The sequence below is a fragment of the Barbus barbus genome (genome assembly GCF_936440315.1).
Source record: "Barbus barbus genome assembly, chromosome: 21".
Lineage (NCBI taxonomy): Eukaryota > Metazoa > Chordata > Actinopteri > Cypriniformes > Cyprinidae > Barbus > Barbus barbus.
This window is the reverse complement of record NC_136749.1, coordinates 14,729,745-14,757,371: the sequence shown is the minus strand read 5'-3', so window position 1 is coordinate 14,757,371 and position 27,627 is coordinate 14,729,745. Positions and strand designations below refer to the sequence as shown.

The following is a 27,627-nucleotide window of genomic DNA, read 5'->3' as shown; positions in this document are numbered from 1 at the left end:
AGTGTAATGAATACTTTTTTGTACTACTTTTGTGTTCCACGGATGACAGACAGTCAACATTAGGGTGGGTAAATTAGACTATTCATTTTGGGAGCTATTTCTAATTATTAATTAATTTATAAAAGCCATTTCGAATCCGATTGCTAGCAGCAGACCTGATCTATTCGGAGATATAGCAGTCTTGAGACACGTAGTAATGTTTTATATAACTGACCACAAACAGAATTAGTTTGTTCTCGGTCTTTGCCTTGTCAAATAGGAACTTGTGGTTCATCAGTGTCGCAAGAGCGGATTTGTTAAAGTAACAGATAGTATAATGTGCGGGGAGGAGAGGAAGGGGCTGCAGTCTTCTGTCTCTCTCACAAACAAACGAGCTCCGGATCGACATCTGACAAAATTATTATTTATATATATATAAATAATACTTATATGGCCTGGATCTGTGCCATGATTCAAATAATAAGCCTAATGCAACAGTTAGGTTACATTTAAAATTTTCTGAAATGAAATGTTGATGGGAAGAAAATTTAAATTTTCATCTCGTTAAACTTGCTGAAAGAGTTGACATTATGACCCGTTATACCCATATTGCATATTTTGGTGGCTGATTATTTTTTGGAAGTGAAATCTGATTTATAATGTGGACGCGATCTACACTCAAGTTTCTCCTCGGTGTATTAGCTGCGATTGAAGTTCAGCCTGCCCCAGAAGAGCTGTGTCCTCGTCAAGGTAATTAACCATTTCATTTCAAAACACAACCGAGAATTATTCATTTGGATGAATTTGTGTGATTAACCTAAATCAGTTTTTCTTGACCTGTATTGTATGTTTTGACTTTTGAAAACTTTGAAACCACAATTATATCTCTTTCATGGTATTGTTAGGATGTAGTCAGAGTGATTCATCTCTGACAGTGGTTTATGGTTAATGATAAGCGTTTGTGCTTAAGAATAGCCCAGTATTAATAGAAATTCCTTTAGTAGCCTATTTTAACAACTTTTATCAGGGGACCTTTTTTGGTACAAGAAAAAGATCACATTTAAACCATCTTGGAAACTTTTTACCTCACATTAATTAATTGTTTTTTGTTCAGCTTTAATCTTAAAATATGAAAAACATATTGGAAATATGAATGATCAAGTTTTAAATATTTTAAATCCAAAAAAAGAGTAATAATAACGATTTGAAAATTTTGAAAATTATCAGAGGCAGACAGTAACTAAGTACATTTACTTTTGAGTATCTGTACTTTACTTGAGTATTATTGTTTCTGGAAACTTATGACTTTAACCACTACATTTGAAAGAAAAATATTGTACTTTTCACTCCACTACATTTCTATCAAGGTCCTCAAAGTAGAAAGTTGTTATTATGTAGCAGCTTTGAAAGTCAGTTAAATTTTTTTCTTCTCTAAAACGTAACTTTTTTATTTTTCAGACAGTTTGTCAGTAATCACTCTTGTAGGGCTACATGAAGTGATTTCCCAGCATTTTTTGAACACTGGCCAGTTGCAAATGTGATATTTATTTACAAAAATTCAATAATAGTAAGTTAATATTGTGGTATATATTAGACACAATATTGTCTGATTTTGCTAAATTGTGTACGTGGAAATATTACCTATAAAGCCACAGAAGAACTGTTGTGTGTCTCCTAATAAAACACAATAGGTGTTGGACTTGAAGCAGCACTGCACAGACTGTTCGGTGTGTGACAAGTACTGCGAGAGAAATTAGACAGCATTTTTAAAATGTTTGTTTTGATGTCAAATAAGTCTTTCTGTTTTGCTTTTTTGTTAAAGCAGTGTTGCAGTTGTAAAGTTATACAGCTAACAGTTGTGTTGCTGGGTTTTAAAGCAGGTTCCCTTCCTTATCATTCTGTATACAGCGATTTCACTGTCCACTGTGTTCAGATGGGAATGAATGGCAACACACAGATGTGTGCACACACTGTCAGAACTGTGTGAGATCACTACCATTCTGCTTTTGTGGGAGTGGGTAGGGGTGCTAAATATATTTTAAACATTCTAAAAGCTCTTAATTCCAAAGATACTACAAGCTAGTCAGTGTATTCAGTAGGTGTAATGTATTGTAAGTTGCTTCAGTGGTATTGCAAGTATTACGTACAACAATAATAAAACATTGATAACAATAATAAAACATTATGTGCATTGACATAAAAAGGGAAATTTGCTTTTGGGACTTAAGTACTTTTAAAAGCAAGTACTTCTGTAGTTTTTCTTTACAACTTTTACTTGTAATGGAGTAATATTTGACCAGCAGTATCTGTACTTTCACTTAGGTAATGGAGTTGTGTACTTTGTCCACCTCTGAAAATGATTATCGTTTTTGTCAAAAACTCTTAAAAAACTATTGTGGCAAAAAAGTATGAACATATAAGGATGTGATGTGTGGAGAGAAAAGATGTATGTAATTTTTTATTGTGTATCATTTGCAATCAAGTTATAATTGCAAAAATTATGTATTTAACTTTAACTTCAAAATTTCACAAATGCTAACTATTTTATTATTGCGTACCTTTTTAAGTACAAAAATATTAACATTTATTTCCCACAGAAAAAAAAAAAACTCAAACACAATATAATTTAATATGTGGTGGAAATGACTGTAACACTCAAAGAGAGAGAAAAAATGACATGTAGGCTATGTCTACTGTTGGGCATTGTTAATGGACAAATTAAATAGTTTATTTCCTACAGTCCTGAAAGCCAAAAGTGTGCATAAATGAAGTAACACTGACACTTGGTATACATACAGTAGAAAATCATCTATGAACATGATGAGGATTTCCTTGATAATGTTATAGCAAATGTTTGCGTATGACACATCAAAATGAGGCATAGTGTGGATTTTATAGGCTTTCAGTAATACTTCATTGTTTCAAAGTGCCATGAACTTGGAGAAAAAAAGGTTTACCATTTTCTTTTACATACAGTGATTCCCTTTTGTCCTTTTATAATCATTATGCTGTTGTATTGCCTTTAAATCATGTCCAATGGTTCAGCATACTTACAATGACAGAAAGAAAGAGTGATTGTGGGGAAGAATCTGGGGGATTTTAATAAGAGGAAGTGAAAGTAAAAGTACCACTTTGCTGCATAAATGTATTCCATATTTAACCGACGCAATGAACTGTGGGTATAATGTACTGTAGAGACCAGTATATACAAGACATAAACAAAAAAACTGTGATTAATTATACATAAAACTATTTTGATTCTTCTTCAGAGCCCCTTCCTGGAGTTTTGGTCTTGAAGTTAGGAAGCAATGTTGTGTTTGGCTGCAGAGGCGATATCACTGTGGACGGTGTGCCATTGACTTCGGCCAGTGTCATGAATAAAAAATACAGAAACAAGCAGAGAGAAGACATCACTGTCAGCTGGACATCCCAAAAAGGATATGCTAATGGTACACAGCTAACCAGTATGAAGGAAAATGCTACAACTGGGACAAACCAAAAGATTGATTCTGCTATGTATACCAAAGCTAAAGGGGACACAACGGTCACCGTTAAACCTCCTGTAACCATAAGAAAGGGAAAAAACACTTCTAGACGTGTTTTGCGTGCTGTTACTCAAACTACTGGACAGGAGGAAGAGGTCTTTAGTATCACCACGGGGACAGATTTTGAGCAAGATGATTATGAAGACTATGATTATGAAGAGGAACGGTCCAGGGTGACAAGAGGCATTAAAAAGCGAACACGCTGGACTCTCAATGGACGACAGGTGCATGCTGGGGTGGAAAGGGGAGGGATTTTAAGACGGCCTCATCTCAGCTGGGCAGATGCTGGGAATTACAGCTGCTACAGAGGAGAGAGACTCATTTCCACAGTCAGAATCAGCATAGGGGGTGAGGACCTTCTTTCACACTCATTTTGATAAGTGGTTTACAGATAGACACGGAACAAATTCACATCCTTGCGCTATTTTCATAGTTCCCCCAGAGAGACCCACTGTCTACTGCTACAGGAAGTTTCACACAAGTAAAGTCCGCTGTGATTGGACATCCAAAAATCCAGTAACCCCACGGCCTCTGTGTTACCTACTTCTTATTAGAGGGTGAGTGTGTGAATGTGTATGTGTAAGAAAGAATGAATTTATTTCGTAGCAATCAGCACTTTATAAATAAATGATTTACTGACTCATGCTAAATGATAAAATGTGTATATGTGAAATATGTGTATATTGGAAAAAAATTTAATAAAGTATAAAATAAAATATTTGTATATTATTAAACATTTTGAAATAATATTTATATTGTATAAGCAGGTCAAATTAAAAGTGTTCTAAATTGAATGCATTTTGAAAGAATTTATCACTTTAGGCCTTTTCTAGGCCTTAACTTTCAAATGTTACAATGACACCTAAAAAAATAAAAACAAATTAAAATGAAAGTCTGTAGAAGCTATATGTAGCTTTGTGTGAGGAAAAGGCAGCAATTTAACAATTTAGTAATCATCCCCATCCTTATATATATATATATATATATATATATATATATATAAATAGATATTGTCCTATCACCTTGTTGTAGTAAAATATAATTATTTAAATACATGTCTTATAATTTATTTATAAAATAAAGACTTTTTTACAGTTTACAGCTGGTAAATATGTCAAAATGTTTAAAAATGCAAAAAAAAACCTAACATTTTTTTCAATAGAAAACATACAGAATAACATTTGGAACCAAATGTAAGTAATGACTGAATTATTTTCGGTTTCTGTTTAAGTATCTGATCTCTCCTGTGCACTTCTCTTCTTCTCTCTCTGCAAAGATCGTTTGGCAACGCCACTCGTGTGCCTTGTTCATTCTCCCGCTCACGCTGTTGGTGTGCTTTTCATGTGGAGGAGGGTGACAAAACTCTCCATGCAGCAAAACTGTGTTTGTCTAACACAGCAGGCAGTGCCATGAGCCCTTACCTCACATTCAAGCCGCACGACATCAGTAAGTGCTTGTGTTTTTCTGTCCTGTGGGATGTTGATTAGTCACACTTTTAGTGCAGCACCAATGTGCTTGTGAAACAAAAATCTTTTTCTTTGTAGTTAAGCCAGACCCTCCGACCCAAGTGGTGATGAGAGCAGTTGAGGGACAGAAGCATATGCTTGAAGTATCCTGGTCTTATCCCAGTTCCTGGAAGCATGGCTTCTATGCCTTGCATTTCCAGCTGAGATACCGACCACAAATCAAAGAGCAGGTAAAGTGGGAAGGCTTATATGCGTAAATCTTGAAATGCCACAGCTTGGGTTGTGTGTAGAGTCTGTGGCTGTATTTATATGTTTGTATGTGTATTTAGTACCAGTCAGTGCTGATAGATGACAGGACGAACAGACACGTGTCCTGGATGATTTATGATGCTCTGCCACACACTCAGTATGAAGTGCAGCTCCAGGCCAAGGATGAGTTTGATGGCCTCTGGAGTGAGTGGACTGACACAGTCTACGCAGTCACTTGGACAGGTAACAAAATACATGCTATTTTTTAGATTTGTATTTCTTGTTTTAATCTATCTAAATATTGTGCTAATATATAGAAATTAGGCCAATTTTGGTGTATTTTTAAATATTGTGTGTATTTGGCACATACATGTATTATTGGTTTTAAGAGAGCAAAGTTCAGTGTTCATCAGATAAGAGGCTCTAAACAGATCATGTCCAGATTCTGTGCTTTACTGGGAGTCTTTGAGAACATCATTTACACTGTTTGCATTGGGGAAAGCATCTGATTTTCTGTTGGACATTGAGCTTTTAGTCAGTTAGGCAAGCTGTGAAAAAGGACAGGGCTTTGCAACAAACATCCAAAATTGCTACTAGACTAACAGTGGTTGAAATTAAAAACCACACAAATTGCTCAAAAACAGAGACCCATTTAGTTGAAGCTTTTCACATCACATTAAATTGTGTTTCACATTACCTATTAGTATTTGTAAATATCAAAGAATACAATTATTTTCAATAAGCAATTTCACTGTTTAGTAATAGCTTTTTCCATTTTTGTTTGTACAACAACATACTCAATCACATACCAACACATCCGACAACACTACGTGTAGATATATTTAACAAAATAATAATAAATCATAAAAACAGACTTTTGCATCAATTCAACCATATCAAGTTATAACTGTTTTGAAGATATTTTATATAAGGTCTCCACATAAAATCAAACTCAGAGTCAGACCAATGTAAATTTTGTCAAATCTTTTCCAGACTCAAGAATTGTAATACATAATAGCCCTTCACTGTTTGATTAGTAGCTTTTAGGACCAAACAAACAGACACAAAAATCTATATAATTCATATATGACTACATATAGAATTATTGTTGTTCCCTTTCAGGAACGTCGAGCTGCGTCCGAAGACGCTATGGGAACGCTCTCAGCGTCATTCCGCTCTGAATATCGTATGCAATCAGTCCAATAGAAGGGCGAAGCGTCACGGGCGGGGTGACGTCACGACCAGGAAGTATATAAGCACGTGAGGCGGCGCCCGCGTTAGCTTTCTGTCATTCAGCAAGCGCTCTGTGTGTGTGTCAGTCCAATCTGTCTTGTGAGTCTTATTTACTGTTGTCTGTCCTTAGAAAGAAGTAGACATCGCCTCAAGCGCCAGAGACCGCGTCTTCCTCCGGAGAGCCGCTGCAAGACAGTGGTCTGGCCATATCTCTAACATCAGAGGTCAGTCTCGAGAGACTGATTCCCTTAGTAGATCATCTAGCGGCCTGGCAGCGGCTGCCAGATGTGTCTCTTTGGGTCCTGCGGACGGTAGAGCGTGGTTATTCCATCCAGTTCGATGGGCCACCTCCGCCGTTCAACGGGGTTTGCGTGACTACGGTCCGCCCCGAGCAGGCTCTGGTTCTGGAACAAGAAGTCGAGAATTTAGTGAGGAAGGAAGCCATCGAGTTGGTTCCTCCTCACGAGACTCGCGCCGGCTTCTACAGCCGATACTTCATTGTTCCAAAGAAGGATGGGGGGCTGAGGCCCATATTGGATTTGCGAGCTCTGAACCGCTCAGTCAGAAAGCTGAAGTTCAAGATGCTTACAGTCAGGCAGATTATATCTCAGATCAGGTCCGAGTACTGGTTTGTCTCGATAGATCTCAAAGATGCCTATTTCCATATATCCATCCTTCCCTCTCACAGGAAGTTCCTGAGGTTCGCTTTCGGGGGCAAAGCGTATCAGTATCGGGTTCTTCCTTTCGGCCTAGCACTCTCACCCCGCACTTTCACCAAGTGTGTGGATGCGGCACTGGTCCCGTTGCGACTGCAGGGCATCCGCATACTCAACTACATCGACGATTGGTTGATTCTCGCTCAGACAGAGCAGTTGGCGGTTCGGCATCGAGATGTCGTTCTCGCCCACATGAGAGAGTTGGGGTTGAGACTCAACGCCAAGAAAAGTGTGCTGTCTCCAGTTCAGAGAACCACTTATCTAGGCGTGGTGTGGGATTCGACCACGATGCAGGCGTGGTTGACCCCTGCTCGGATCGAGTCGATTCTCACGGCAGTCAAGAGAGTGCGTCAAGGCCAGCCATTCACTGTCAAGCAGTTTCAGAGGCTGCTAGGGCTTATGGCAGCAGCGTCCAGCGTGATTCCTTCTGGCCTGCTGTACATGAGGCCCCTACAGTGGTGGCTCAAGAACAGGGGGTCTCCTTGAGGGGAGACTCGCTCCGCGCTGTCAAAGTGTCACGCCGTGGGTTTCGTGCCTTAGACATGTGGAGAGATCCTCAGTTCTTGATTCAGGGCCCGGTGCTGGGAGCTCCGTGTCGCCGTGTCTCGCTAGCGACGGACGCATCCCTCACCGGTTGGGGTGCGGTCATGAGTGGCCACCCTGCCCGTGGTCTGTGGAGTCGACGCCACCAGTCGTGGCATATCAACCTGCTAGAGATCCTAGCTGTGTTCCGTGCACTCAAGCACTTCCTCCCGGACCTAAGAGACCGCCATGTGCTGGTGCGCACCGACAGCACGGCAGTAGTCTCTTATATCAACCACCGAGGAGGTCTGAGGTCGCGCCCCTTGTACAAGCTGGCGCACCAGATCCTGGTGTGGGCCCAGGGCAAGCTCCTATCCTTGAGAGCTATTCACATCCCTGGGCATCTCAATGTGGGAGCAGACGTTCTGTCGAGGCAGGGGCTGAGGCCCGGGGAATGGATGCTTCACCCAGAGGTGGTGAAGCAGATCTGGAAGGTCTTTGGCCAGGCACAGGTGGACCTCTTCGCCACTCGAGAGTCAGCGCAATGTCCCCTCTGGTTCTCTCTAGCTCCGCCAGCCCCGCTGGGTCTGGATGCTATGGTACAGACGTGGCCGAGGCTGCGTCTGTACGCCTTCCCCCCCGATCGCTCTGCTCCCGGGAGTTCTGGAGAGAGTGCGCCAGGACGCGGTCAGTCTACTGCTAGTAGCACCGTTCTGGCCGGGCCGAGTATGGTTCTCGGACCTGACTGCTCTTCTCGACGGCACCCCGTGGCCGGTGCCTGTCAGAAGAGATCTCCTCTCACTGGCAGGCGGCACCATTGTGCACCCCCGCCCGGAGCTATGGAAGCTGTGGGTATGGCCTCTGAGGGGGCGCAACTTGTAGCTTCCGGTCTGTCAGACCCTCCTTCAATCCAGAGCTCCCTCTACGAGGAAACTGTATGCCCTGAAGTGGAAACTCTTCACTTCCTGGTGCGGAGACCGCCAATTTGACCCAGTTAACTGCCCAGTTGGTACAGTGCTGGAGTTCCTGCAGGCCCGGTTCTCCGCAGGGTTAACCCACTCCACGGTTAAGGTCTACGTGACTGCTGTTTCGTCATACCACGCCCTTATCGATGGCCAGTCAGTGGGCAGACAACCCCTGGTGATACAGCCATACTTCCGGCATCCCTGCCAGCGCTTGCTTCATGACATGGAGCTACCGCGGGTGCCGCCTCACGTGCTTATATACTTCCTGGTCGTGACGTCACCCTGCCCGTGACGCTTCGCCCTTCTATTGGACTGATTGCATACGATATTCAGAGCGGAATGACGCTGAGAGCGTTCCCATAGCGTCTTCGGACGCAGCTCTCGTTCCCTTAGGGAACCTGGGTTACATACGTAACCTAGGTCGTTTTGTGTACTAGTATAAAATATTCAAGAACAAGACTAAATACACTTTTACATCTTTACACAGGCTGCTCAAAACTCTGTTAAAAGACAGATTAAATTATGCCTGCTCTGCAATTTCAGCCCCTATTATCAAAGTGTACAGTTATTACTGTGTAAATGCATTCATGCCACATCCAAGTAGCATTGACAGAATCTTCTGAAAATACCTTTTAATCTTACACAGCTTTGCCATAGAGTATTAAAACAACAACTTTAAGGTTGTGACAGCCATTTATATTCACCCTAAAAAAATGGTTTGATCATTGGAATGTTTGTTTGCATGCATTTCTTTGTAGCTCCTGAGACGACTACTACCTCTGAGATCATTACTTTGGTGAGTTCATTCAACAAAATATAATACACAAACACACTGACATATCTCTGCATGCTTTTTATTGTACCCGTTTAGACATATACACACTGATTAAAATATTTAAACCTTTATGTTTATTTTCTTCCATTGTCATTCAGGAGCCCCTTGAGATTTTTCCTGAAGGTTCAGGAGGATCTGGAGAAGACCCTAGTGTAGGTGAGTCTGAAAGAAAACAGGGGTAACTTGTCTCATTGTTCTCTTTCAGGTACTGTTACTCACACATCTGCTAATTATATAATGAAAGCAGACAGGAAATGAACATGGCACCTTACTGGAAAGTCCAAACAGGAAATGGTTACCATAACATATTTGGAGTTTAACAATGTGCTGTAATTTCCACACGTTTCAGCATTCCGTGACATTTCACCTCTGTCCTCATTTACTCTTTCTTTTTTTCATGTTCAGTGGCAATAGATGGAGCTGATTATACTGACTATGCTACAGTGTGGCTGTATGTGTCATGTCTTTTTGGGCTGTGTTTTCTTGTATTCTTCACCATGCTCACAGTCTGTTTACTCAGGTAAAACGCTTTATCTTTTCCATCTTTTAGTATCTATTTAGTGATTTCTCAGCTCAGAAAATGCATTTGCCTTTTAAGTTGTTCAAAGTCTGTTTCTTTGATTTTTCCATTCACTCCTCATATTTACCCTTGTTTACTTTGTGTTCTTATAGGAATAAGCTGCATCTCATGTCTAGAATAGGAAAACAGACTTTGCCCTTTGCATTCTTCCTTCATTCCCCTCGACCTCTTCCTGCTTCTGTTCCCTCTGAGCAGCTTCCAGAGGAGGGAAAGTCACTGATGTCTCCTCCCAAACACAGCCAGCAAGACTTCCTTCCTGTTCAAGAGATGCAGGAGGGCATTCATCTGCATAACATGGATTATTTCCTGTCTCCAGGCACTGAGAGTGTGCCATGGATCATAGACAGACATGAGTAAACAGAAGAAATACACTGCGATAGACTAAGAATCACAGACTGGGATTTGTATTCAGTAACAGTATTGTGAGTGCAAACTCAATGTTGAGTATCATTGTATAGACAAATTAATTAATCTTGTCCTACATTATTTTTGACTACTATCAGAACCATTTGTAAATAAGATTTTTAAAGCAATTTCTACAAAATGCCTGCTATCTGTTGACCATGGCAGTCTCATATGTGAAGCTAAATCACTTTTATAAATAACTCTGAATACGAGTGTCTGCTAAATGCCTTACAGGAATGTTAAAATAATCTAATTCATATATATATATATATATATATATATATATATATATATATATATATATATATTGACTCATCCCTTGTTTAAAAAAAAATAGGAATGTAGATTATGGTGAGTAACTTACAATGAAAGTGAATGGGACCAATTTTTGGAGGATGAGAAGCTTACAGTTTTACAAAAACATTTAGGCCAATTAATTCTTCTGTTGAAACCTTTTTCATTTGAGGGTTTTATGCATTACATTATTACATTATTAAAATATATCCATTATAAAATGGTACATAACTTGACACAGAAAAGGTCAGAAAGACCATGTTCACAGCAGCAGAATACTGTTTCAGTCCTGTATTCGAGTCCTTAATGGGACAATTCACCCAAACATTAAAATTGATTTGTCTCACCCTCAAGCCATCCTATGTTTATATGACCTTCTTCTTTCAGATGAATACAGTCAGAGTTATATTAAAAAATGTCCTGGTTCTTCCAAGCGTTATAATGGCAATGAACTGTGGTTGAAATTTTGAAGCGAAATAAAGTGCATCCATCCATCATAAAAAGTGCTCCACACAATTCCGGGGGGATTTAATAAAGGCTTTCTGAAGAAAAGTCAAGCGTTTGTGTAAAAAAATCCATATTTAACATTTTTTAAACCATAATCTCTAACTTAACTGGCATACATGCGTTCACGAGAGAGTGGCATTCCAGCGGATGATGTTGGACCTACGTATAGCAAGTTTTATTTGCAGCAAAGGAAAACCAGTCTCTTCTTGACATATTGAAATCCTCTGACATTTCTCTTCAAAATCCTAATTTTGCACTTTTAATTCATGACTGTTGTTTTGTTTTGCTTTCTCCTCTCCACTTCTTACCAGAGCTTACACTATGCCTACGTCCTATATCATCCGCTGGAGCACCACTCTCTCGTGAACGCGCATGACAGTTAGCGGAAGCAAGGGATTACAGTTTATAGTTTACAATATGGGTATTTTTCTTACACAAATGCATCGATTCATTTCAGAAGGCCTTTATTAACCTCTCAGGGAGCCGTGTGGAGTACTTTTTATGATGGATGGATGCACTTTTTTACCATTCTACCATTCACTGCCATTATAAAGCTCGGAAAAGCCACGTTTTTAAATATGACTCTGATTGCATTCGTCTGAAAGAAGAACGCCTCTCCACTCAGATAAAATGGCTGCTGTCCATTATCGAAGATTTACGGATGAACTGGTGAGTCAATTGGACTATTGTTGTGTCAAACGGTGAAAAGACACCAGTTTTTTGATGTTGCAATCTTTAATATTACTTTAGTCACTGTCACTCTGGTTACTGATAAGGAACACAGGTTTGACTCTCTTTGTACATTCAGTATTCGAGACACTACTGTAAGTCGCTGTGTGAACGGGACATTTTGAGACTCACACCTGTAAGTAAATGCGGTTGTCAATCCCAAAAACTGATGTGTGATGGTATCTTAAGTTATTCTTTCACGCTTATGCTAACACACACTGTTTTCATCTTGTTTCTGTACTATTGAAACTGGATTTTAATGTGTACCGATTGGCCCCATACACTTTCACGGTTAAACAGATTTTAATTTTAAAGCAAAGGTTTTTTTGTGCCACAAGTGCTGTTGATTGAGTTGAACTTGCATCGAACCTGGAATAGTCCTTAAAATGTAAATTTTGTGTTTGCAAATGTGCCTGCTGATTAAAGCAAATTTACCTACAGAAGACTAGAAATCACCTGTTGGGAGAAGTTGTGGCAAGCTATTAACCAGAAGATAGATTGTTTTTTTTTTTATTGTGCCTATATCAGTTTACTCCAGGGAGAGTCATTCTATGTGAATATGGCATACTAAGGAATATTGTGCAGTGTTTCACAGTTTCTTGTTTGTACAGAGTTTTATATGCTGAATATATTTCATATTGAATATATGAATATGCTGAATGATATTTAAATTTCAGTTTGTTTGTTCATTGCTTTTTGGAATACTTGTTGCTCTAATGTCCCTGTATAAAGAATTGTGACTTACAAATCCCAGAGACATTAAAGGTGACACGCTTCAGAGGGCGCTTCAGCCACCCAATGAGACATTCTCTGTTTGGTGACGGTAGCCCCATTGTTTTTACCGCTAAAACATACAAAACATTGGTCAGATCTACGCCACTGGACTGCTCGGTCAACCTAGATCTTCAATGCCCTTACCAGGCAAAGACTAGGAAGTCACACGTCACTTCCATTCCCCGCATCAGAAAGGGGAAAAAGCCTCCAAGACCACCTGCTGGAAGTGAAATGGGGATGAAGCAACCTTAGGAATATACGCAAGCCTAGGTCGCAGCAAAATTTTGACCAGCCCCAGGGGGCAAAATCCATATAAGAAGGGCTGATTGAACAAGCAGTCACTGAGAGCAAACGGATTGGCAGTGTAGGAAATTAGCTCAAAAGGGAAATGTATAAATAATTACAATTAATTATGATTAATTACATTTATTTATATCAGCTGCCAGTAGTAACTGTAGCAGAATTAAATTGCCATCAACAAATATGTTTGTCCAGCGAACCTTCAGTGTAAGTTCTTACCAACTCTAATAAAGGATATTTGCGTGGCCACAGAATATATCTTTCCTACAGTATTAATGCATTAAAGCATGTAGCTGGATCAGAATCGTGAAGGGACATTATTCACAAGCGGTGACAGAATCAGAAACTCATGTAATTTGTGCACACAAGTTTTATTAACTAAACGCTAACACATAACTAGTCTAAACAAACAAACGAGTAAACATACAATCATGCGTACATACAAAGGGGAGCTAAAGTGGATGAATGAAACCATTAGAGAAACCAGAGAATGCAGTTATGGAAAATGAGTTAAAATCATCAGTTCCATTTTACAACAGCATTGGCAGCCATGGAACCAGAGGCCTGTTCTGCCTTTTTGAGGCGTTAGCCACATTTCGGGGGAAGGGTCCATAGACCCTCAGTTGGCTTGTTGATTGAGGGGTGTTACGGAGTATTTGTTAAATTATAACAAATAATTGTGTCTGATTGGTCCAGATGCTACAGCAGGAGGAGATAGGGAGAACCAGAGCAGTCAATCAGTGTACACTGGCCAATCAGTGTACACCGGTAGTTCCTATAGAACTATTTAGACCCTACTTTGAAATAGGAGCTAATTTAGTTCCCCCAAACGGAGTTCCTAGAACTCAACAAGCATGCCAAAAAGCGGTGCTGGGTTATGCTGGTTAGTGCTGGTATAGTGCTTGTCCAGGCTGGTTTATGCAGGTTAGTGTTGTTATAGTGCTGGTACAGGCTGGTTTATGCTGGTATAGTGCTTGTCCAGGCTGGTTTATGCTGGTTAGTGTTGGCATAGTGCTGGTACAAGCTTGTTTATGCTGGTATAGTGCTGGTTCAAGCTGGTTAGTGTTGGTATAGTGCAGGTCTAGCTGGTCCATGCTGTTCTCAAGCAAAATGGAGCTGGTGATGCTGGTTCACCAGCATGGTCTTGCAGGGTTGAGTGTCAGTAGGCCAATTGTCTGTATGCAAATAGTGTTTGGGGGACAAACAGATTTTGCTTACTTATTTCTCTATTTAACACATTAATGATGCAACAGAAAAACAATATTTAAAACAGATTAAAACATGATTTATTTAATTATATGATAACTATGTAATTTATTTTGCTTCCTTTGCTTTAAAGGAACACTCCACTTTTTTTGTAAATAGGCTCATTTTCCAAGTTTCCAAGAGTTAAAAAGTTGAGTTTTACCGTTTTTGAATCCATTCAGGTGATCGCCGGGTCTGGCGGTAGTACTTTTAGCTTAGTTTAGCATAGATCATTGAATCACATTAGATCATTAGCATCTCGCTCAAAAATGACAAAAGAGTTTTGATATTTTTCCTATTTAAAACTTAACACTTCTGTAGTTACATCGTGTACTAAGACCAGGAAAAATATTGAAACTCTTTGGTCATTTTTGATGACCAAATGCTAATGATCTAATCTGATTCAATGAACTATGCTAAAATAAGCTGAAAGTGCAACTGCCAGACCCGGAGAACGGCTGAATGGATTCAAAAAAGGTAAAACTCAACTGTTTAACTCTAGGGGAGTTATAAAATGAGCCTATTTCCAAAAAAAGTGGAGTGTTCCTTTAAGAAGAACTGAAAATTTTAATTGCTTTAGTTATGATTTGATTATTAATTAATGTCACTGGTAAACTGGTAAAACGTTTCAAAGCATCAAAGGAATTGTCTCCTGTTTCGTAAGATCTTTACACAAATCAGTTATAAAGAGCTTGAGTACATTGCATAACAAATTCATTTGAAGATATGAAAGCCAAAAAAAAAAGCCTAATAGAAGCTTAATCATAAGCAGTTGTTTAATAACAGGGGTTATAAGAAGAGCTCTTTCAATGGGACAGACCAATTTGATAATGAAAGTTCAAAACTGAAAGTTGTTGTTTTTAAAGAATTTCATACTTATCTGGGAAGTCACTTATGTCCAAATCCAGCTGTCAGTCACTGATTTCAAAACACATAGTAAAAGGTATGTCAGTACAGTGAAGACCATGAAATATTAGAAACAATAGTGATAGTGTGCATTTTCTGCATGTGATTGCTGAAATAGTTAATTCAACCAAAGTCAATGGTCAAGTGCCCAACTAAAAGGAACAGTAATCACCATAATGGTAACAGACTTCAGCAACATTTTTACATGTACTGTATGAAAGGAATAAAACCAAAATTGTTTGCCATAAGTGAATATGGTAATTCTGTTTTTGCAGTCGTTTAATCTTCCTCTGGTGAAATATTGATTTCATCTAAGGCTGTGGTAGAATCAGAATGAGCTTCATTGGCCAAGTATGTAGTAGTAGTAGTAGTAGCCCTTTATTGTCACTAGTCACAAGTACCAGCGAAATTAGCCATCAACCTGTCCATACATACACAACATACATACAATATGACAAGGGGGTAGACAGGACAGGAAGACAGGGAATTTAGGAAGAAATACAGCATAACATGAGGAAGGGGGGGAGAAAAAAATAACCCCCAGACTATGCTCCTTTGGGAGTACAGTGTGAGAACAGGAAAAACACCCCAGCAACAAAAGCACATGATCAATACAGCATAGACACATGACTTTGCAACAGGGGAGGTAATCCAGCTCCGTCAAGCAGCCATCCGGTCCTGCAGCCATTCTCGGCGCTGGTCACAGACCCGCTTGTCAGACTGGCGGTACAAAGCGGCGAAGGCGATGGACCGGGGGTGGGGAGGTGAATGCATATCTGTATATATGTGCGTGTGTGTGTGTGTATGTATGTAGTTTGTGTATTTGTAGGCCTGGAGAGCCACCACGCTGGCATTCAAATCAAAGTTGACTCAGTCCACAGATCGTGATAGCGTGATAGATCGTCACAGCAAGTTGCCATGGAGACAGCCTTGATCAGGACCCAGACAGAGTCAACAATCAGCAGGTGTCTGTGGAAGGGGGGAGGAACGCAAGAGCGTCTCACTGCAGTGCTCTTCCCGGGGTTGTTTTTCCCAACAGCGGCCTGCCGAGGCCAGTGCTGGTGTGGGGGAGCCGAAAGAAGATAAGATTGCGATTGTTTGGTCTTGGGGCGAGTAGCCACATTCCAATTTTCACGGCTACTCTCTTTGTCCATTCTGGTCTCCAAATCCATAAATTTTCCTTTGCAAAGCCATGAGCTTCTCCGTGATGGTATCCATATTGCGGTTAATAGTCAATCTCTCAATGCTGACCGCTCTGCCCACTGCTTCAGTCATGACAGGCAGCCTTGTGAGGCTTTGGACAGCTGTTCCCGTTTCCTGCGATAACCCAGGGCAAAGCCTAATCCAATCAGCAGAAGACCTGTTATCTTGGTTCCAAATAGGTAGATATCCTTTAATGTCCTCCACGGAAAGAGCCGCCAGACACACGACCCGCCACCTCTCACGCGTCCATCGTGTAGCCAGCTGCGAACGTTCCGGCAGGGCAGTCAGGTTCCCCCGAACCCAAGCTGTCAATTGCGTTGAGAGACCAGTTGATCAAATCCACGATTTTTCAGTTTGGAGAGAAGTGCAGAGAGAGTCTCTCAAGTGTTAGACACGAGACGAGACGAGAGAGCAAAGCAGGGAAGATAAGGGGGAGGAGAGGGAGAGAAAAATGCGTCCGCCTTCGTTGAGAGCCAAAGTAGAAGTGAATGTTTGTTTACATAGTATGTTTACATATACGAGGAATAGTACACTGTGGGGCTTCTGTTATAGTGACAGAAGCCCCACAGTGCAACAGAGAGACAGCAACAGGACAGGACACAGATAATAAAGAATAATACAAATATCCGTATACCCAATGTACAAAACAGCAAAAACACAATATATAATATAGTCAATTATGTGTGTACAGGTCTGATATGTGCAAATCTGAAATGAAAAAAATTTCATAAAAAAGCAAGCAAGTGTAGTGAATAAATAATAGAGTTGTGTGTTTCGCGTTTTATTGTCAAGTGTTCATGAGATGGATTGCCTGAGGGAAGAAACTGTTCCTATGTCTGGTCGTTCTGGTTCTCAGAGCTCTGTAGCGTCGACCAGACGGTAACAGTTCAAACAGGGAGTGTGCTGGATGTGAGGGATCCAAAGTGATTTTACCAGCCTTTTTGCTCACTCTGGATGAGTACAGTTCTTGGAGAGTGGGAAGGGTTGTACCAATGATTCGCTTAGCAGTCCGGACTACCCTTTGTAGTCTTCGGCCATTAGGCCTAACTGTTTAGAGAGTCGGACTTGTAATCCAAAGGTTGCGGGTTCGAGTCTCGGGCCGGCAGGGATTGTAGGTGGGGGGAGTGAATGTCCAGCGCTGAATGTCCAACCCCCAAATGCTCCCCGCAGCATAAATGGCTGCCCACTGCTGCGGGTGTGTGTTCACGTTGTGTGTGTGTGTTCACTGCTGTGTGTGTGTGCACGTTCGATGGGTTAAATGCAGAGCACGAATTCTGAGTATGGGTCACCATACTTGGCAGTATGTCACTTCACTGTCTCTTCACTTTTCTGAGGTCAGATTTGGTAGCTGAGCTGAACCAGACCGTTATTGAAGTGCAGAGTATGGATTCAATGGTGGCAGAGTAGAACTGTTTCAGCAAGTCCTGTGGCAGGTTGAACTTCCTCAGCTGGCGAAGGAAGTATAACCTCTGCTGGGCCTTTTTCACAATGGACTCAATGTGATTGTCCCACTTCAGGTCCTGAGAGATGGTGGTGCCCAGGAATCTGAATGACTCCACTGTTGTTACAGTGCTGTTCATGATGGTGAGTGAGGGGAGTGCAGGGGGGTTTCTCGTGAAGTCCACGATCATCTCCACAGTTCTGAGTGTGTTCAGCTCCAGGTTGTTAAGACTGCACCATACAGCCAGCTCCTTAACCTCCTGTCTGTAAGCAGACTCGTCACCGTCCCGAATGAGGCCGATCAGTGTGGTGTCGTCTGCAAGCTTCAGGGGCTTAACAGAGGGGTCTTTAGATGTGCAGTCGTTGGTGTAGAGGGAGAAGAGCAGTGGGGAGAGAACGCAGCCCTGAGGAGCTCCAGTGCTGATCGTACAAGTGCTGGATGTGAATTTACCAAGCTTTACTAACTGCTGTCTGTCTGTCAGGAAGCTGTTGATCCACTGACAGACGGAGGTGGGGACAGAGAGGTGAGACCGTTTATTCTGAAGGGTGTCCGTGATGATGGTGTTAAAAGCGGAGCTGAAGTCCACAAACAGGATCCTCACATAAGTCCCTGGTCTGTCCAGATGCTGCAGGATGAAGTGCAGTCCCATGTTGACTGCATCATCCACAGACCTGTTTGCTCTACTGCAGGGGGTCCAGTAAGGGTCCAGTGATGTCCTTCAGATAAGCCAAAACCAGTCTTTCAAATGATTTCATGGCCACAGACGTTAGAGCCACAGGTCTGTAGTCATTAAGTCCAGTAATTTTGGGTTTCTTTGGTATGGGGATGATGGTGGAGCGTTTGAAGCATGAGGGGACTTCGCACAGCTCCAGTGATCTGTTGAAGATCTGTGTGAAGATGGGGGCCAGCTGATCAACACAGGTTTTTAAGGAAGCTGGTAACACACCGTTCTTTCTGAAGACCTGGCACACGTCATCTTCACTGAATTGAACTGTAGGTGTGGGGGAGAGGGGGTTTTGCTGGAGGTGATAATGATTGTTCAGGGCGGGTGAGGGTTATTTTTTCATACCTACAGTAAAAGTCATTCAAATCGTCTGTCAGTTGTTGATTCTCCAAAGTGCTGGGGGATGGTGTCTTGTAACTGGTGATATCTTTCATACCTTTCCACACTGAAGGAGGATCACTGGAAGATAATTTGTTACTGTAAGTAGTTAATGTTTATGCTCACCTCTTCACTTTTTTCTGTTCTTGCTGTTCCTCTTATTCTCAGTGATTCTGCTTGCTAATCGTAGGTGTCATCACTAATGGTCAGTCATCACTTATAGAGTGAATCTACTTTTATTTATTTCATTAACTACAACACTGCTTCAGTATTACTTTTACACACTATAGGTCAGGGCCATGTGAAAACTGAGCAGTGTTTGTTTAACACTGGGGATTTTACTGTGTAAACAACAAACACAAACCAATTTCAAAAGAAACGTGATATGTAACACATACACAAGTTTTGTTGTGGTCTTGCTGGTATTATACCAGCACCCAAAAGACATCAAAAGCTGATCAATGCATGGTGACCAGCAATGCTGGATTTTTCAGCAGGGCTGCCCTCAGCCCTTGAGGGACGTGTCTAGCCAGACTCCTCTGCGAAAGAAATGGAGCCTTGTCCATAAATGCAGACCACGAAAGCCTCTGCGCAGCATCATAACTCTGCGGAAAGGGTGGCAGTGAGGTGAAATGTTTTGGGTTTTGATCCACCACTGGAATGGCCTCATGTGGAGCAGGCCCAACTGAACCACATGGGACGCTACTGCCATAAGACCTATTAGTCTGCAGCATAAATAAAAAAATAGAAGACTGCTCCTTCGCTGCCCAAAATATTTTCACCACAGGAGAAACAGATTCTCCAAACAGACCGTCCTTAGACATGAGGGCATCTAAAAGGAAAATTTTGTCCTTTTCTTTGATATCAGTTATAGTAATAATAATAATAATAATAATTCATTACATTTATATAGCGCTTTTCTGCTTTTCTAAGCACTCAAAGCGCTCTACATTGTGAGGGGTGGAGGTGTCTCCTCCTCCACCACCAGTGTGCAGCATCCACCTGGATGATGCGACGGCAGCCATAGTGCGCCAGAACGCCCACCACACACCAGCTTACTGGTGGAGAGGAGACAGAGTGATGAAGCCAATCAGTGTAAGGGGATGATTAGGAGGCCACGATGGTCACAGACCAATGGGGAAATTTGGCCAGGATGCCGAGGATGCTGTTATTGTGGCGACATTTCCACACCCCAAAACATGACACTGAACGAAACAAACTGGGATTGACTGTTTGACATGTCTTTCAAACAGCCTCATGGGCGGGCCTTGGCCAATAAAAGCTGCCATCTATTCCAGACCTTCAGCCGTCAGACTGAAAGTCTAGCTATGCGAGACTACCTTATTCCTAAACGTGGAAATAAGCCTATGGGAAAGACTTTGGATTCATTAACCGCTATAGGGAAATAACGAGAAAAATAACAACGTGCCGTAAACGGTAAAACTGTTAGTATGACTCCAGAGGCTGTTAAGGAGCTCAAATGGGTTACTGACTCGGTGCTTAGAGCTACCAATCATACTGCCTGGACAATAGGCTGGTCCATGGCAGGAATGGTGGCAGTTGAGCACATCTTTGGCTTACCCGTCTTTCGGATGAGACGTGTGTAAAATTCTCAGATGCATTTTAAAGATTCTATGCCGCAAACTTTAAATATTTCACATACTTTTGAAAATCCAGCGTTTAGTTGATCCTGAGAAGCGTTTGTCATCACACTTGTAAACATGACAGATTTCTTCTTTCGTGAGGGGGTTTGGTGCCAGGGCATCTTTGTTTCCAGGCATACATAAAGAACGCGACACACATTTCTCCCGGAAATCCTGTATAGTTCAACCAATCCGATGACGACTTCGACACTCGTGAAGTGTTTCCACTTTTGTGTGCCATATGCATCAGACGTTTAGCCAACGTTCCGTGGGCGTGACGTCTGAGGCTGAGACTAGGAATAAGGTGGATAAGAGCTTTAGATATTTGTCACACCAGGTGTTCCTATAGCAACGTTATGCAACATTGAGTGAACCTATTAAAAAGAACTGATGTCACATAGTAACAGTGTCTGTAAAACTGGTCAGCTGGCAACCTGACCAATAAAACTCCTTTGCTGAAAACAAAACCTATTCTTATCTGAAAAAAAGGAAGTGAAAGTGATTCTGTTACACTGTCTTGCGCACATCTTGATTCATTATGGTCTGCAGGGCAGGTTTTTGTTGAGAAGAGTAGCAATTTGTTTGTGTTTTTTAAATGCATTTAACAAAGGCAAAAGGAATTTAAATAACAGAATGGCGTCTAAACCAATTTTCTCTAAAGAGGATCTCTCCTTCCTGTGTGCTGTGAAATCTTCAGAGTCGGTTTTGTTGTCTTGCAGTTTTAAATTCCAGTTGTGCAGATGGGAAATGTAACACTGTGACCTGCTATTATTAGAACTATGCTAATCTATGACATTAGCGATGTAATTTACATTAATTACTTTCATGAATTTTAATGAGAAACCATGAGAAACAGGTGAATAAAGACTCATATGCTGTCATGCCCACCTATGGAGCATGTTATCAAATTTTACTTTCATTCTTGTGGGGTAAATAGAAAAAGTATACACTGTAATTATGAAACAAAACCATGTATTTATATTAGACAAGTGTGATTACAGAGAGTCAGGACCTCGGTTTAACGTCTCATTCGAGAGACTTCGTCACTATACTGTGGCATTATAGTGTCTCCGTCACTATACTGGGGCATTAGGACCCATACAGACCACAGGGTGAGCACCCCCTGCTGGCCTCACCAACACCTCTTCCAACAACAACCTAGTTTTCCCAGGAGGTCTCCCATCCAGGTACTGACCAGGCTCAACCTTGCTTAGCTTCAGTGAACCATTGAATAGAAGCATTGAATAGAAGAGGTGATGCTACACCATGTTAAACATGTCCCCGTCCCAACTATTTTGAGACCTGTAGCAGGCATCAAATTTGAAATGAGCTCGTTTTGTGCATAAAATGGTAAAATTTCTCAGCTTAAACATTTGTTATCTATGTACTATTGTGAACAAAATATTGGCTCATGTGATTTGAAAGTCCTCATTTTATTCAAATTTAAAAAACGTCCCAACATTTCCGGAATTCAGGTTGTACACAATATTATGTCACAATGGCTGTCTTGACGAGTATTCAAGTAAACGCAGTCGGTTATGTCTTAAATAAACAAACTGTTAAGAAAATATTGGATGTTGTCATGGTGCAAACACGAGGAGGATACAGGAATACGCAGACGAAGAGGTAAACTCAAATAACAGTCTTTAATCAAATCCAAACAAGGCAGGGCAAGACAAGGCAAGGCTGACACAGACAGGAAAACCGGGGAGTAACGAGTAGACCAGATCACACGAAACTGAAAAGGCAGGAACTTAAATACACAGGCTAATCATAGATGAGACAAACACAGCTGGACAGAATTAACTGATAACTACACTAAACAAGGACAGGAAACAAACCAAATAAGGACACAAGAGGTGGGAACACATGACACAGGACTGACATAACTGTCAGTGGGCACTCTGGAGGCCTCTCAGGACACACATGGACAGGAACACAGGACGGGGACCTCTAGAGTGGAACAGATAGAACTGAGTCCATGGCGGAGCTGGGAGCTCTGAAGGCCATGGCGGAGCAAGGGGCTCAGGAGGCCATGGCAGGTGGTCTTCGTGGCCATGGCCTCGTCCCTCGGCCCAGCCACTCCAGCCGGAACCCTTCTACCCCCCAAAAAATTTCCATGGGGCAGCTAGGGGGTATCAGGAGCCCTCCGGGGCAAGACAGACAGGACAGGACATGACAGCCCACACAGGGCTAAACACACAGGAACAGGAAGCCCTCCTGGGCTAGCTCGGAAGCTGAGGCTTCTTCTGGGCATGACAAGGAGTCAGCGGCCCTCACAGGGTCCTTCAGCAACCGCCTCCACTTCCGCGACAAGGAGGCTGGGAATGGCCACTACAAAAGGAGCTACCTGCCCCAGACGAGTCTCCGTGGACATGGCCGACCAACATGATAAATTAAAACTGTTCCTGAGGGCAAGACAAGACTTAAAAATCCATGACTTTGGGAACATGGCACGGCACTCCTGGCTGTGATGTGGACTGGATCCATAGACTTGAGTTAGCGGCGGGCTTGGCTTTCTCCGCGGATGGCTGCGTGACTTGAGGGAGCCGCGGACGGTGGGTTGGCTTGAGGGAGCCTCGGACGGCGGCGGCGATCCCGCTGAACTCCAACGCCGAATTCAGCGGGCAATGGCGAGATGAGCGGCAACTTCCATGCCGCGGGACAGACAGACACAAGAATAAAACAAAATCTTTCAAAAATGAACAAAAACAAAACGAGGTGAAGGGGTGCCGTTTACTGTTTAGGTCTGGTCTTCTGTCACGGTGCACACACGAGGAGGATACAGGAACACACAGACGAGGAGGTAAACTCAAATAACAGTCTTTAATCAAATCTAAACAAGGCAGGGCAAGATAAGGCAAGGCTGACACAGACAGGAACACCAGGGAGTAAGTAGACCACACTGAACAGGCAGGAACTTAAATACTCAGGCTAATCATTGATAATGAGACAAACACAGCTGGACAGAATTAACTGATAATCACACTAAACAAGGACAGGAAACAAACCTAATAAAGACACAAGAGATGGGAACACATGACAGAGGACTGACAGATGTGTGTCAGTGCAACGAATCAATGCATTTATATTATTAGGCTAATAATGTTAATCAAACAACAAAAGAAAAAAAACATGAGAATCACTCACTAAGTAACTTCTGTAACTTTAATAGGTAATTGTGTCTAATTACTTCATAAATTTTTCATAAGCACAGTAAAATATTGTTTATTTAGGTAATTTGTATCGTTGTATCTAATGGTCTCTCTGAGGGCTAAGCCCCCCTAAAGATGAAATCCTAGAACTGCCCCTGTTTCGCCACATTCTCACCTGAATGTACATTAGACCCTCCAAACAGCATTATAGGCCAATCAATATGTTTGCAAAGGTGTATGCAAACTAAGAGGTGGCAGAAAGCCATGAAATTGGGTAGGGGTGGTCAGATTTGGCCTCAACAATGAAAAACGACACAAAACTGTTAAAACCTCCACAAACATTATGAAAAAAAAAAAGTGTAAAAAGATTATTTTAAGAAAGTGAATTGTGGACCACATTACTTTAAAATGGATGTTGTGTGCATCAGACTTTATAACAAGATACAAATTAACTGTTGTGTTTACAAAATTAAAAAAACTAATTAGCAAATTAAAAATGCACATTCCTCATTCTAAAAGAAACTACTACTGGGCAATATTAAGACATCATAAATAAATCTCATGAATCTCTCTTCCTTCCTTATGTAATGCCTCAATGAAATGTGTGATATGGACCAGTGCGATGAATATCACAATGTATACCAATAACTTATATTCATGCTGGTTGTGTATTTCTAGTTTTAGGCTAAGAACACAGAGAAACAGATTAAGGAAGAATTTGAGAGGCTTACCTAGTTCATCCAAGATGAAGAGACAGCCAGGTTAGCTGCATTGAGGGAGGAAGAAGAGCAGAAAAGTCAGATGCTGAAGGAGAAGAGTGAAGAGATGATGAGAGAGATATCAGCTCTTTCGGACACAATCCGATTCATAAAGGATGAGCTGAAAGCTGGGGACATTTCATTCCTACAGGTATGACAGTCATTTATAATGTATACCATTAGTCTAGAGTTGCCAGGCTTTCTTTCAGCTATTTCTTTTAGTACATAACTTTTTCTTCAATCTCCCTGCCTCATCAACTATACAATGGAACGGTAAGTCATCTTCAGTCTTTTCTGTTGTTTAGAAGCCAAACTTAAAACTATGCTGATTCCTGGTATTTTTACAGAGCCCAATGCACACAACAAGATCCAGAAAATATTCCAGGATCTTTGCTAGATGTGGCAAAACATCTTGGAAATCTTAAGTTCAGAGTATGGGAGAAGATGCAGCACATTGTTCAATACAGTGAGTTTTCTTAGCCTTTATCATTCCAAATGGTGTGAATTTATGCATATTGACTAATATCTCATACTTGTACCTATGCAGAAGAAAATAATATTCATAATACTATAACATTTACTAGGAGGCCCACTGTGCATGCTGATGTTACCAATACAATAATTTACCCACTTTTATTTCCCAAAAACCTTAGAGCTCTTTTTAAATAGTTTACAGTTACGTGATGCAGCAACCACATTTGCTTTTTTTTTTTTTTTTTTTTTTTTAAAGATTCAAACAATTAAGGCATAAAATAATTTTATTATGTTTATTACGCCAGCATAGTGTGTCACACATGATGATAAATCAAATGCTTAATTTGGATCAGTAAAAAGTTTGGAAAATGGAAAAACAGTGCTTGAAGTTACTTTCCTTATTTCTTTCTTTTTTTCATACTTGTGTAAAACTGTCAAAATACATTTCCATACTTGTCTACACATTCCACACCTATTCCTGCAGGAAATTTGTTAAAGGTTACATGTTTTTATGCTGTACAGGCTGAGTCCAGCTTAAATTTTTTTCCTGACTGAGTATTGCACTGTGATGAAACCTGTGGTGAAGGCTTTGAACATTCTTCAGTCTGAGACCAACACGCACATGGGGTGGCTCCTGCCAGTAGTCTTCCAGTTACAAGCAAAACTCAGCAGACTGGAGACATCTTCCAAGATGTGTCTGCCCCTTATCAGAGCAGTTCAGGATGGTGTCCAAAAGCGCTTTGGTGGGATGATGCAAGACCCTGAACTGATTGCCGCAGCAATCCTTCTGCCAAAGTTCAATACCACCTGGACTGAGAGGGCTGAAATCATAGAAGCTGGTATGATTTCAATATTTTATTTCATAGTATAATCAGTTGTTAATTATTAATCCCAGTTTTGTCTACTTTGTTACCATTTAACACAGTGATGTAAGTGCAGTGAAATCAGTCTTTGCAGTTTCTGCATTATGATCAACTTTTTGCCACATTAATCAAAACTTAATTGTCAGAAATATTCAATATGCTTTGTTGTGTGTTGTCATTCAACAGGTCTGGTCTATGTGAGACAACACCTTAACCAGATGGCAGAGGCCGCGGTGGAGCAAGTCGGGCACCATTCATCAGATGAAGATTTCTCCTCCTCAATGAAGTCCAGAAGGTCACGAGGTACAGGGGAGCTAGATGGGTACCTTGCCTGTGTCTCAAACAAAATGGATCTTTTAAACTCATTTCCACACATCAGAAACCTTTCTGTCAAACTCAACACAGGCCTTCCTGCCTCAGCCGCCTGTGAGCGTCTCTTCAGCAGTGCTGGACTAGTATTCACAGCAAAGCGAGCAAGGATGAACTCTGCTAACTTTGAAAACCAACTGCTGCTCAAACTTAACAGAAAGCTCATAGAGTAAGGATGGACACACACAAACTGTAAAGATATACAGAAGGGCAGGGCAATAAAAATAAAAAAAAAGCTACCATGTTCATTTGATGTTATTTGACAGGTCTGTTATCTGACAATGGCACAGTTATGTCCTAAATACTTGAAGTTATGCAGCATTACTGTTGTTAGTGTTTAAGAAAAGATGCTCTACTGAATCCACAGTTTATGCCACATTCAATGGTTGTAATGTTTAAAATGTTTAATGGGATGATCTGCACTAAAATAACTCCTACTTCCTACTTTATTTTTATTTATTTTTGTTATTGCACTTTAATTTGTAAAGTTGTTTCTTCAATTAAAAACAACTAGTTTGAGATTTATATCCCCTTTTCTTTTTTGAACTACACTAGAATCCCCCACCCCCGCTGTTAAAAAAAGTTACTCTGTAAATTTTACTCTTTAGTACATTTTAAATGAGCTACTTTTTACTTTTACTTGAGTAGATTTTTAGACCGGTAATTTTACTTGTACTTAAGTAAAAGTTCATTGAAATAACAGTACTTTTACTTGAGTAGAATATTTTATTACTCTTTCCACCTCTGGTAAAAACAAACAACATGTTCAACAATATGTTTTCATGTTCTCTCTCTCTCTAGCTCCTGTTATCCTGGACCCCAACACTGCATCAAAATATGCCACTTTATCTGATGATCTTACCAGTGTGAAAAGTATTGCACATGCAAAGTGTGCAGAAAAAGATGTTTGTGATGGTGAAGAAGTAAATACTATAATATAGAAGTTGAAGCTTGTCTTGAAGAAGAAGAAGACTGTGAAGTTGAAGAAAGCAGAGAGGATACTCTGCTATCGCAGTTTCCAGAGATTGGTGTAATGGAAGCGTCTGTCAAGGGGAGCAAGGATGAGATTTGAAAAATTGCTAATTTTTATGGTCATTATGAAATAGAATCCCCAACACTACCCTGTCAGTGAGAGACAAACTGCAGAGAATCAGAGTAGAGCTAGACCTGGACAGAGGAAAAGTGTCTTTTTCCGATCCTCTTTCTGACATACATCTGCAAACATTCACACACACATTTACTCAGAAAGTCCTTCCCGTTTTTGCTAATGGCAATGAAGACATCTCTCTACTTATCCTGCCAATTAAGCCTTCTGTAATGCTGGTCCTACCTAAAATTGGTACTGCATCAAATTCAGAACAAAATCCTC

At 41.0% G+C, this 27,627-nt stretch overlaps 2 protein-coding genes across 4 annotated transcripts; both read left to right on the top strand.

Annotated features, from left to right (window-relative positions):
- The first annotated feature begins 98 nt into the window (after positions 1-98).
- il6r (interleukin 6 receptor) lies at positions 99-24,517 on the top strand. 3 transcript variants are annotated; one of them, XR_013785680.1, is made up of 11 exons: positions 100-729; positions 3,249-3,872; positions 3,958-4,081; positions 4,801-4,970; positions 5,069-5,220; positions 5,320-5,482; positions 9,434-9,471; positions 9,609-9,666; positions 9,916-10,030; positions 10,183-11,965; positions 24,473-24,517. XR_013785680.1 is itself a non-coding variant. In XM_079445172.1 (10 exons), exons 1-10 carry the CDS (start codon positions 639-641, stop codon positions 10,308-10,310), a joined length of 1,560 nt encoding a protein of 519 aa, XP_079301298.1. In that variant the 5' UTR covers positions 99-638; the 3' UTR covers positions 10,311-10,451. The 3 variants fall into 3 exon arrangements, 2 of the variants coding, with proteins under 2 accessions (XP_079301298.1, XP_079301297.1); XM_079445172.1 differs by lacking the exon at positions 24,473-24,517 and having other exon boundaries at positions 99-729; positions 10,286-10,451; XM_079445171.1 differs by lacking the exon at positions 24,473-24,517 and having other exon boundaries at positions 10,183-13,781.
- Positions 24,505-27,170, top strand: LOC306887449 (uncharacterized protein). Its single transcript, XM_079445173.1, has 4 exons — positions 24,505-25,018; positions 25,549-25,865; positions 26,076-26,427; positions 27,060-27,170. The coding sequence occupies exons 2-4, from the start codon at positions 25,595-25,597 to the stop codon at positions 27,109-27,111; spliced, it is 675 nt and encodes a 224-aa protein (XP_079301299.1). The 5' UTR covers positions 24,505-25,018; positions 25,549-25,594; the 3' UTR covers positions 27,112-27,170.
- Positions 27,171-27,627: the final 457 nt, after the last annotated feature.